The 13226-nt window shown below is 33.0% G+C and overlaps 1 protein-coding gene across 2 annotated transcripts in view; it reads left to right on the top strand.

The window, feature by feature from the left end:
• Usp25 (ubiquitin specific peptidase 25) overlaps positions 1–13226 on the top strand; it is a 135698-nt gene that overhangs the window by 19255 nt on the left and 103217 nt on the right. For both annotated transcript variants that reach the window (XM_071615121.1, XM_027929101.3), the window contains exons 2-3: positions 7550–7627; positions 10616–10760. In XM_071615121.1, coding sequence (XP_071471222.1) covers positions 7550–7627; positions 10616–10760 — 223 coding nt within the window. The remainder of the gene's footprint in view (positions 1–7549; positions 7628–10615; positions 10761–13226) is intronic.

Raw genomic sequence — 13226 nt, 5'->3', positions numbered from 1 at the left:
CTGTAGCATTCCATGAAAACATACAGAGAGACTTCTGGAATTTAAACTTTCTGGCAATTCTAAGCCTAAATAGAAAGGGTAAAGAATAAGAAAGTATACCTTCAGATTTATGTACCCACAGAGGTATGTGACTATTTTTAATGCTAAAGTGCTATTAATTCAAAAAGGTTGAGAAAATCTTCTCCCTGTGACAGCAGAAAATATGGCATGCCTGAACTATTCATGGGATTATGATGTCAATTATTTGTGTTAAAATACATTAAAATGGACTCCAGGCTTAAAGAATCTCTGAGCAGGCAAAACTTGTTAGGCCTCATATATGACTGAAACCTTACTTAATTTGCAAACATAAGTGAAGCTTAACTTAATCTGTTTCTTATAAATGCCTATGTTCAAGAAAAACAAAGTTTAAGGTAAGTTAATCAGAAGCTTCTAACAAACTGATATAACTAGGGATTTCCCAGAAGGATAGACTAAATAAGGCAACTTTATAATTATAACCTATCAAATATTTTCTTTGTTTTATTTCTGTGTCTCTCCAGAAAAGCCTCCTCCTTGTGTTCCCTCTCTTAATCAGGAATTGATTCTTGCTCAAATAAATGCTCTAAATTTTTTATTGCTCCTCAGTTTGCCTTATTAACATTTGCTGTAGGAAATTTCTACAATACTGTGTATTCACCTTCAAGTAGGATCACTAGTACCAGAATTAGCAAATTAAACCATCTGAAATTCTAGATTGTAGAATTTAGGAAAATATAGAAAGTAGGAAAATATAGAAAGTTTCCTTAGTAAATGGACCCAACTTATGTATTATTCTTGAATCCAGAAGAGTAAGGAAATTAGCTTATTAGTTGTCCTGATGTATGTATGCTTCTTATTCTCACCCAATAATTGGTGCCTCTTTTCTGTGGATGAGCGCAAGCCCTGTGATCTGACTTAGTTGAGTTTACCTCTGTAAACTTTGCTATGTTAATTTATTCAGTTAATGTTGATTGAACCTGCCATGTGCCAAGTACTGCACTACATACTAGGAGTAGAATTGTAAATGAAATAATCCTTTTCTTCTTTGGACTTACTATCATGGTCGATAACCATACTGTATTATAGTATTATAATTTGTGATTAAGTTCCAAGAAAACCTGTAACCTTAGTAGAGGGCACCTCAGTGTGCAAAGACCCTTGTGTTAGAGAGGAGAATGATATTTTGTAGACCCCCCATTAAAGTTAGAGAAAAGAAGAAAACTGGGAAAAAGAAGTACAAAATAAGAGATGGAAGTAGAGACTCTGGCATGCAGACCCTTAATATTTGAGGAGGGCCCAGTAAGCTATGAAAAGAATTATAATATGGAGAAATTCCTCATAGAAGTTATAGAATGTTACGTGTGAAGAGAAATAAAATATTAAAATTACAGATTAGGGAAAAAAGCAAGCTTCAGGAAATTATTGGTTTCTTATTTATTGTATTATTATTATTATTGTTATTGTTATTGTTAACATTTTGCTTATAGAAGGTTAGAGGCAGATTTGGACTTAAAAAATGAAGGTGTTGTGGCTCAGAAAGACAAAACACAAAAGACATGTACTTTTACATGCTGAGAAGCCTTTAGAACCTGCCTCAGAATCCAGGTCCCTCTGATCTTTTTTCTCTTTTTCTTGATGTGGGGAGAGGCTTTCTTCAAATCTTATCTACTTGACCGGATCTGCCAGAAGAGGAGAATTGCCCCAGTCTTCATATTGTCATTTTAACCAGAAAAGACTTAAACTCATACTGGAGAAGACTGAAGTCTGTCATCATGCCTGGACTGACTTTTGTCGCACCCCAGTGTCCTCTATTTCAGTCCCATATAGAATCATTTATAATTCCTTGTTCTGGGGCCAGAGTTTGTTTCAGGTCATAGTGTGTTCTCCAAGCCCATTGATTTCCCCTAAAAACCATTTACTAATTCACCTGACATCCTCATTCTTTCCCCTTATTGTATAAAGGGGTGCATGTAAGGTTCTAAATCATGCTGGGCTAGGTGGGTGATCACCCACCTGTGGTTTTTCCCCCATACTGCAAATTTCTCAGGGGTGCCTTACACTGAGCTACATTCCCAGCCCTTTTTATTGTTTGAGACAGGGTCTTGCTAAGTTGCTGAGGGTCTTGCTAAATTGTTGAGGCTTTCCTTGATCTTATGATCCTCTGCCTCAAGTGCCTGACAAAATTTTCCTCTTCTGCTAGTTAATTAATTGGTTTGCCTTTTTTTCCTAATTTAGCTTGTTTTTATCAGTTTATACTAGCAAATCTTCAGAGTAGAAGGGAAATTTCTCTTTGCCATTACAGAGGACACGGTATGTACTTGAAATTTTCTGTCAGTGAATTTTATAAATTTTTTGTGATGGTAAGGAAACATGAATTAAAGCAATTTAGTGTTGTGACCCTTTCTATTTCTTAGGGTCTCACTAAGTTACTGGGACTGGCCTCAGACTTTTAATTCTCTTGCTTCAGCCTCCTGAGCCTCTGGGATCCCAGGCATGAGCCACCAAGCCCAGCTACAATGATTGGTTGCTCACTTTAAAGTCAATAAAATGAATTAGTCCTCTCATTGATAGGTAACTTAGAAATGCTTGCCAGTTAGTACCTATTAGTGCTTTAATGTACACAATTCTGAAGTTTAAGAATGCCTTGGAATTTTCTATCAAGTTGAGTTTTTTTTCTTTATTCTTAGAAAATTTAAAAACATTTTTTTGAGGTCTTTCTAAGAGTTGCCCTTTATTTTCCCTCAAAGAGAGAAATCTTTTTCTTCCTGCTTTGTAGACTGTAGTGCTTCAGTTTTTTTTTTTTTTTTTTGTACATTGTCTAAGTGCTTTATGTCAACAGATCAGTGGATTTTTGTACGTAGTTTTCATTTTTCACTGAATCTTTGATCATAGAGTCAAGAAAATAGGGAAGGATATGGGGCTATGAAATTTGAAAGACCTAGTTTCTTTCCTGTCTCTGCATTTACTAATCTCTTGAAGTCTCTATAGCTCTAAAATGTGAGTAACTTCCTGGAGGATATGTGTATGTCACACGCATGCGCGTGCATGAGGTTATGAGTGATATGAGATTATATACTGGAAGCCTTTAAAACAGTCCTGAACTACAGAGTGTAATAAATGCCTGTTTCTTTTCCTTGAATTAAGCCAGTAATCCACTTCATGCATCCTTAAAAAGTTATTCCAATGTTAAATATTCGGTATTTTTTACTGAAACAGATTTTAAAAAGATTCAACTTAGGTAGGATCAACTGGGGAAGAAAAGAATTTCTGTAAAACCTTCTGATTCTTAATTTATATTGAAATGCCTGTTTCCTTATCCTTGGAGTCCATAAACTGTCTTTTGCACTTAGTAGGAAGTTAAGGATGTCATTGTATAGTAAAAGTAACATTGAGGAAGGGATCTGAAGGCCATTAAGTAGTCTTGACTTATTTGCTTATTGATTTTTGTGGCATTTGCAAGTGACTGAACGAACTCCCTATAGACATTATATCTTGCCCTTCTCAGTCCAAACGTGGGAATAGGTTGAACCTACCTCCTCCTGCTTTAGTAGATAAGAAATCTGTTCAAGGAGGACTTTTGAGCACAGTAAAGGATCTCTAAAGATGTGAGTGTATTGGATTGGTTTCACTGTGGATCTGAAATTGCTTGTTAAAGGGGATAATCCATATGAAGTATGTTTCTAGGTAAGAATCTGGATATTTGAAAGACTAGAATTTTGGTAAATGGGAAGGTAAAGTCTTTGAAAGACAGAAACAGTAGCTGCAGCAGCAACAACAGAAACACCATAATTTTAGGAAATGAAGACACAGGTTTTAAAAGACAGGAAAAACGCAGCAGAAGATACTAATAACAGAATTTTTCTCATTGCTCATCTCTTGTTCTCTTTCCCATTTCTTGCCAATTTAGCTCAGAGTATTTTTGTTTTTTGTCTGTTCCACACAGACTTCTCTGCTTCCCCAACCTTTTCATTGTTTTAGTTTCAAAGTTTTTGGAAACATAAACCAAGCTAGAGATACACTTGAATTTTTTTCCTAGTTTTCTGCTTGACCTTATAGGTAAAGATAAAACACCAAAAAACTATAACAAAATTTCAAAGACTTTGCTTCTCTACAGAAAATAATCAGAATGTTTACTGTACTCTCTATCAGCTAACTATTGCTATAACAGACTACATCAAAACTCAGTTCATAGTGAAATACTATAGCATGTTCATAAATTTGCTGGTTGGCTGAGTGACTTATCTACATCTGTCTCATTTTTCCAGGGTACTGACTTATCTAACGATCTTCTTAAAGTTGCAGAAGTTCAAGAGGGTAGTCCCAATCATGCAGTTACATTTCATGTCTGCTTTTGTATGCTATCCCCTGACATGCCATTGATCAATGTCCATCTTCAGTGCTGCAGGAAATATGTCTTTATTATAAGAAAGTAAAAAGTAGCAATGGTATAGAAGAATTGGGAGTCTTTTCTGGCTTTACATCTATGTCTACATTTTAGTCATGAATGTGTTTATATACTATTTTTATTCTACCATTTTAGCTTAATTGATTGTGTAGAGATAAGTTTCTACATAAAGTATAGATGAAATTACTTATTTTTAAAGATAAGAGAACAATCATTTTGCTGTGTTCCTAAGTTGGTATTGCCTGATGCTTTCACAAGGTTAGATTCATCACTTAAAAATCTACCTCTTGCTTAATGTAAACCATTTTTAGGTCCATCTGCATCAAAATCATATGAAGCTACTTATCTCCTGGAATCAAAAATTTTGGAGGGGTTCTTGGAATCCATATTATTAAAAAACTTATCAGTTAATTATACAGATTCAGATTTTAAAACTTGGTTCCTTAGTGGAAGAACTTTTATGTCGTTTCTATTTTTCCAGCCTTATAAATAATAGCCATCAACATTTGTACAAATGAATCATTTCCTTGAGATACTCAGTAATCTTTCCCAGATCCATGATTGAATAATTCGCAATTAATGAAAATATTACATTGCTTAAAAAAATGTGGTTCGAATTGCTGGTAGTGGTAAGATTGCAAGCAGGCTTGTACAATTCCTTAAATATGTTATATTCACTTAACTAAAAGACACTGAATTAGATAAAAAGAATTTCTGGAATATTTTTATATGTCTTTAATTTGTAACGTTGGATATTGCCTGATACTTTCATGATCCCATTGTTAGTTATTTAGATGAAAGTAGAGAAGTTGATAGATTTACATGGAATTTAATTTTTCTCATCTTTCAACTCTGTTAATTTTCTTTTCTTTTTTTAAAATTGTTGGTGCTAGGGATTGAAACTAAGGCCTTGGCATACTAGTCAATCAACCAACCGGGCTATATCCCAGCACAAATTTGATTTTTCCATTCCACTGTTATGATACTTTTTGGCATTTTATATGATTTTGCTTGTGTTTTATTATGTATTATTTAATAATCTTGGTTATCTTAACTCTAATAAGATTTTTATGGAAGTGAATTTCTTTGATGGCATGGTAGACACTGCTAATGCCTTTCCAGTATACATTTTTTTCCCTGTCGTTTTAAGTTAACTGAGCCCTGATTTCATTTTCAAGGCAGTTTTTTTGCCTAGTTGAAAATTCATTTCCCAACCTCCTCTGCAGCTGTGCATGCCATGAAACTTTGTTCTGCTCAGGTAGCTAGGCTTTAAGTGGAAGTGTTTAGGCAAGAGCTGTTAAAGAAGGCAGGTTCATTTGGTAAACACCTTTTGTTCCTTGTCCTTCCGTGCATCCTACCTAGAACTTATGTAGGGTGCTGAAGGAGGACCACGTAGTGACAGACATACTGATGAATATCACACAGAAGGGTACTGGAGTGGGAAGACTGATGAGCTTGAATGCTTGATCATGTTGGGTGTCCTTATCAGTTTCTGGACTGCTCGCTGCTCGTCTTCTGATGTTAGAAAAACAAAAATCTCCAGATTTTTGAAGCTTCCATTTTGATGAGATTCTGGTACATATAGTTTCTAACTGATAATAGGATTTTTGCATATATATTTCATTTAAAGATTTAATTGAAACCTTTTAAATTAAGGATTAGTTGATGAAATCTCTCATTTCATTTTGTAGTTCCTTAAGACTTTTGATTTCTTAATGTCTATGTTATGTATATAAGTTGTGAAGTATGTATTGAAATGGATATTTTACAATTCTGACATCAACAAATCTGAATGCAAACTGCTTAAAAACTTTTTACATTAAATATTTAAAAAACTTTTTGTAAGAGAAAAGGTGTTTGTTTACTATACTGCAATTCTCAAATTCAGGAATCTAATATTAATTCAGTGTCATTATCCAGCAGTCCTTTTTATATTTCCCCAACTGTCCAGTAATATCCCCTGTAACATTTAGTATGAGATGAGTCAGCTTCCCACGTTGTATTTTGTTTTACCAGGACTGTAGTGTCTCCTTTAATGTGGAGACTCACTCTTTGTCTTTGGTGGTATAGATATTTTTAAAGATAATAGAACAATTATTTTGCATAGTGATCCTCAGTTGGTGTTGTCTAAGGTTAGATTCATGTTACACATTTTCGTCAGGACCATCATAGTGTGTCTGTCAGGAGGCACACTAGCGTTTTGTCCTGTTATTGTTAATATTAACTTTGATTTCTTTGCTAAGGTGGTGACCATTAGGTTTTCCACTATACCCTTACTCTTCTCTCTTTGTAGTTTGTACTAAATAAATACTCTTTTCCTCATCAGACTCTCATCCTGTAGTTTAGTATCCATTAATGATTCTTGACTGAATTAGTACTGAGGTAAAATGTAAAACATTTTCAAGAAATATTTCTGTGGATCTGAAGTCATTGTAATCTTATTTTCCTTATTATGGTTTTGTGCTTTATTTCATGGTGCTTTTAAAAATAGTTTTAGAGAATTTGTTTAAAGAATACAAAGATGTATGAAGGGAGGAATATGGTTTTTATTTAGGGAAGGTCATTAAAGAATTTGATAGTAGAATGATATTGATCTATTTTTGTCCCCAATAGAATATAATAGATTATATAAAATATGAAGACAACTGAAACAAATGGGGCAAATCAACTCAAGTTAGGATGTTTTATGTCAGATTGGAGAATGAAATGATCTTTATTTCCTTTAATAGAACTGTTTTAATAACCCACTTAGTGCATAGCCTGTCAAGAGCATATCTTTTCCAACATTCTAGGTGTTGATCTCAGGCTTAACCAACATGTGGATTGCTCCTTTTCTTTTTGGAGGCATAAATAAAGAGTTGAAGAATGGAACCCAAATTGTTAATTCTGTAAGACTTCTTGGAGATTAATGTAAAATTCCAATACCAGAACTACAAGAATTTAATAATGACTGTCCATTGCATGATTCATTCTTTCTAACAGAATGAAGTTAGTTCAGTTTCTCTTGAGTTCTATTCTTTTCTGCTTTTTTATTTAAATAGAAAGTCTTAAAATTTTCTTTTTGTATATTTCATACAAAAAGAAGTTCATAGTATAATGATTCTGCTTTTTTATTTTTTCTAGCACCAACAGACATTTTTGAATCAACTGAGGGAAATTACTGGGATTAACGATGCCCAGATACTGCAGCAAGCCTTGAAGGTATGGCCCTGTTTCATGACATGCAGTTGTGGAATGCCCTCATTTCTTCTGTGTACTGTGTTTGGAAGTTGTTTTTTAGTTATGCCATGTAGGTGGTAATAGAGATGGAAAAATTTACACTCATAACTTAATAGTCGCAGTTAAGACGCTACAAATTTTGAGCATGTTAGCTTTCATAAATCTAATGTTTCCATGATATCTTGGAGTGATAGATAAATTCTCTCTATATGACATGCTTTTCTTGAAAAATAGTGGGATGTGAATTTTAAGGTTAATAGAAGATTTTATGCAAGAGGCATGATTTCAGAATTTAATGGGGTTCAGGGTGAGACTGATTAGAGAAAGAGGTGGAGGAGAAGGGAAAAACAGAGAATTATTAGAGGGTCAAAACTTACATTTTTTTTCCCTCCCAAGAAGGAGAAATGTATATTTCTTCTGTTTGCTTCTTAAGAATATTTAATTCAAACCTCAGTAGCATGTGCAACAAATAAAATACATCATTTTTGTTATATCTTAAATAAATCCTCATCTCCACACAGATGCTGGGATGAGTCAAATCACATGGATAATTCACATTGAAAAAGATCAAGTGAATGAAAGATATTCTAGAAATAGAGTTGTGTTTTAAGCTCATTTGTATATTGCTCCTGAAGGCTAGCAGCAGTGTGGTGTTTTAGTTACTGTAGTCACACATTGCTCCCCAGTCCTTTGGAACTTACTTCATGAGACAAAATCAGTTACGCAATTCTTGATCCTGGGCCATGTTCTGAAAACATTCTATCTTTTAGATGATTATAATAGAAATCATCATAATGATAATGATAATATCTAAGACTTATTAAAAGTTAATAGCAGCAGGCGTTGTCTTAAGTACTTTATGTGGGCTAACTCATCCTCATAATAACTACAAGATAAGTTCTATTTTCATTCCCCTTTTGAAGATGAGGAAACCGGTTAAAATAACATGCCCAAGATTTCACAGCCAGTATGTGGAGGAATGTGGATTAGAAGCCACAGCAACCTGGTCCATGGTGCCACATGTGACTTTCTGATTCTTTTACTAAAGGATTTTTGCTTCAACTTATTTTCCCATTAGGAAAATGATGAACAGTACTGTTTAGTTCATCAACTCAGGGATTATTGAAGCCATTGTGAGTATTTGGAGAGGAAGCTGAAACATCACATTTTAATTTTCATGATTATGACATTTAGATGATTGCCAGTCCTTTCTTTATTCTGATAAATACCATGGCTAAATCATTCCATGTCTATTTTCAGAAAGTGCCTTTCTCAATATACCACAGAGCCTGAGGCTGTTAGCCTGTCACTTTGCTGGGATAAATTTGGAGAAATCACTTTTTTTTTTTAAACTATAGATCAATTTAAGTCATGTCTACATTTCTTTTGATATAAGTTGTGTGAACATAGGTTTTTTTTTTTTTTTTTCATTCTTTTGTTTCACTTATGGTGATGGGGGCAAGAGAGGTGGGCAGTGTACTTAAACCTTAATTGCTGTTATAAATTTGTAAAGTGTTTAAAATAAGTTGATTCTCTTAATATACAAGTTGTTTACTTTTGGGAAACATGATGTCACTGATTGATTTCAGCACTTTGAGATTTTATTTTTAGTTGTACAAAGTAAATGATCCTGTGAAATTTCTACTGTATATAGTTTTTTTTTTTTTTAAAATTATGATATAGTACATGAAAAATACTTAGCATATTTCTTGGCACATGGTAAGTACTCCATAAATATCCGTCACCAGTGTTACAGTTTATTTTATGTTTAGTTTACTTGTTTAACAATATAATATTTCATGCCCTTATTTTAAATGAGTCACTTAAAACTCTTACAGTGGTCATGAAGGTAACATTTTAAAGCACTGGTGCTTTTCATACTGCACTCTTACTTTCCTCACTGACTGTTAGAATTGGAGTTGGGTGGGTTTGAGTGACTTAATTCTTTTAGTTGCTTAGGCTTTAAATCTTAGAATCATCCTGATCCTCCTTCTGTCATGTCCCACATTTAATATGATAGTTATGATGGATTCCCTGCTCCTGCCCTTTCTCACCTGTACTCTGTTCTTAATATGCAGACAGAGTCAACCTTTTAAAATATGAGTCATACCATGTTATTGCTGTCCACTGGCTTCCTGTTACAAACATGTATATGCTGAAGTTCTTATGCCTTCCATGTTCTGGCCTTCTGTTACAGCAAGAGTATCATTTAGTTTCTTATGTTCTTTTAATGTTTTAGACCTAGTGTTATATTAACCATGTAGAGAATTATAAAGAGTCCACTGGGCAAGTCTCTTCTCATTATTTTTTTGCTCTAAAAATTCTTAGTTATTCTAGCACCATCATGACTAATAAATTTTATAATATTTTGTCTAGTTATGCTTTTCATGAAAATTAAGGAAAATTTGTATATAAATTTGGGAAGATTGTTTTCTTGGTAGCACAGGAGTTGTGTGTGTCTCTCCATATACCATCAAGCTGCTATACCTTTTGCTGTTTTTTTTCTACACACCCTTGACATTTTGTTTAAGTTTACCTTTAGGTATTTATTCTAATACTCACATTATGGCAAATATCTTTTTTTTGTTCTTATTTGCAGAAGTAGTATTTTATTTTTATTCCTTTGTGACAAGCTTCAGAAAAAAAATCAGTTTATTCATTTGTTTAAAAGTATGAATTTGTGATTTTTGTTCAGCAGATATGAAAGTAAATGCAAATTAAAAAATTAGAGAATTGATTTTTTACACTATATTTATTTGTAGTTTTAATTATTAAAAAGAAAATTCCTATTTATATAGTGTACTTGATGGGTGAAGAATTTGTACTGTGGAATAATGTGTAGACTGCTCTCCAATCAAAGTGATTCTTGCTCTAAAGTTATTAGTTTTTATGGAGAAAAATCACATAAATCTGTTGACAGTGTATAGAATTATTCTAAAACATTGGGTATTCTTATTTTGCTATTTGAAGGATAGTAATGGAAACTTGGAATTAGCAGTGGCTTTCCTTACTGCAAAGAATGCCAAGACCCCTCAGCAGGAGGAGACAACTTACTACCAAACAGCACTTCCTGGCAATGATAGATACATTAGTGTGGGAAGCCAAGCAGATACAAGTAAGTATCCTTTTTTTCCTTAATATTTTAATAGAAATGTATTGAGACTTTTTCTTTGATAAGATATTAATTTTTCTAAAGCAGAGATGGAGAACAACAACAAAACCAAAAAATTTAACCTTTTTTCATGTAGTTGAAAGAAATATATGTATTTTTAGCTACATTAGATTTTATTTGTTATAGATCGTTTCATAAACATTTCTTATAGTATCCATTGTTTTGAAATATAGAACAGCTACAGGTATTATACTCATAAAAAGGAAAAATTCTAGAATTTTAAATAGAAATAGCCATTTGTTTTGTAAATTTTAAGTGTCAATAATAGCTTTAGTATTTCTTTTGAAGATAAAATATTGTTTCTGATTACTTGTGGTTTTTATTATTCAGAATTTCCCTTCTCTCTTCTCCCTGCCTCCCCCATATAAAGATTTGGGGAATAGGCTTATTGCCCTTGAACAAAATCCCCTCTCACTTCAAAGCAAATGAAAGAACTAAAGGCAAAATAAAAACTTGGGAAGGGGTATTTTGGGGAGACAGGTATACATACATACATAAGTAGGCACCTATGGAAGATTTTACATAGGACTTCATTCTTCTAGTTGCTTAGGCTTCAAATCTTAGAATTATCCTTATCCTCCATCTGTCATGTCCCACATTTAATATGATAGTTATGATGGACTCCCTTCTCCTGCCCTTTCTCACCTGTTCTTAATTTACAGAAAGAGTCAACCTTTTAAAATATGAGTCATACCATGTCATTCCTGTCCAATATACATTACATATTCCATGTATATATGTAATGTAAGCATTTAGTTTTAAGCATATGGGTTTGAGAAGTTTGATTAGTAACATGTATTCAAAGAGAACTTCTGATTTTATTTCTACACTTATCGAAAGTTAGGAAACCACCCATTCTATCCTATCTCACGCAGTTAATAGATGATGGGAAAAGTTTTGCATATGTGAAAGACCCAGGTGCTGTGTCCCAGCTTGAGATAAACTGTGTCTTGGCCCCATGTAAACTCCAGCCTCATTTTTATTTATTTTTTTTGCTGTTTTGTCCTCCTATTTTACATTGTCATAATAATAATGGTTTGAATTTTGCATACACCAAGAGCCATTTAATTTCTTTGTTTCTATGCTTGCTTTTCCTTCTGTCAGAAATTTCTTTTAACTTTTTCCTCCTTAGCCTAATTTCTTCTGGTCTTAAGATAGTTAAAGATGCTTGCTGCTTCCCTGGCCTCAAGGTTATATCAGATTTTTCTGCATCATCCAGAACATGCTTCTGTCTAATGAGTACTATTATTTCAAAATTATTTGCTTGAACATTGTTGATGTTCATACATGTTCATTGAATTATTTTTTTGTAGTGTTTGTAGAAAGTCTCTTTTAAGAACAATGAAAGAAAATATGATTGAGAAGTTTGCTGTAAAAAGTTGGAAAAAACGAAATGATAATAATAAAAGAGGAATTAGTATCTGAATAACGCCTCATTTCTCTCTAGGTTCTGGGACTTAGGGGTAGAAAAAAAAATAGTAAAATAAAAGGACGACTTCTGGTTAAAGTAAAGCAAACAGGAAATTAAACAGCATTTAGTGTTTTAGTTGAAAGGATAAAAAGATTTTAAAAAGATGGCTGTGAACTCTTAATACAGATGGTACAATTTGTGACATAAATAGAATATATGTTTTAAAGGGAAAATTCAAAGTATAAGAATTTCATGAACAAAAGAAGATATGTTACTTGTTATGTAAAAGTGAGAAAATATTACATAAGCCAAGTACTAAATACCACTTCCAAACTTTGGATAAGAAATAGTGAAAATGTTTTAGAGGACAAAAAAAAAAAAAAGTGAATAGGCACCTTTAAAAGAAGACAACCTTCAAAAGGCATGTGTTTCATTTTCTGATAATTAAAATTTTTTCTTTGATATATGTATCTCTTGAAAAATCTTCATTAAGTAATTTTATTTTCCACTGAAGATAAAAGGTAGAGAAATGGATTTTCTGATTTTATCTCAACTGATTGCCATATTTGAGTAAGTTGCTTGCTCGTGTGTGTGTGTGTGTGTGTGTGTGTGTGTGTGTGTGTGTTAAAATATGTTATCCTTCTAGCCAGGATGCTAATTGGGATAAGTACATTCATAAAGTTGTTTTGAGATTATTGGGAAGCGAGCTTGTAGCACCTTAATATGGTGATTGTATTATAGTATTAGTGTCAAACTAGAAAAAAATCTCTAATAGAATTATAATACTTTTCCATTTAACATATAATACCATGTTTTATAAAATTCTAAGGAGTATAGCTGTCTTTAGGAAATATTTTGATTTAGTAACTGTTTAAGCATTATCAGAATACAGTTCTAAATTGCTATGCACTTATTGTGGAGAACTAATGACGTATTTTCGTGTGTGTGCATTTTTATTTCTTAGAAGTATTAGTGAGATTTACATATTGGAAGGAAAG

The sequence above is a fragment of the Marmota flaviventris genome, chromosome 8 (genome assembly GCF_047511675.1).
Source record: "Marmota flaviventris isolate mMarFla1 chromosome 8, mMarFla1.hap1, whole genome shotgun sequence".
Classification (NCBI taxonomy): domain Eukaryota; kingdom Metazoa; phylum Chordata; class Mammalia; order Rodentia; family Sciuridae; genus Marmota; species Marmota flaviventris.
This window is presented reverse-complemented; position numbering and strand designations above follow the sequence as displayed.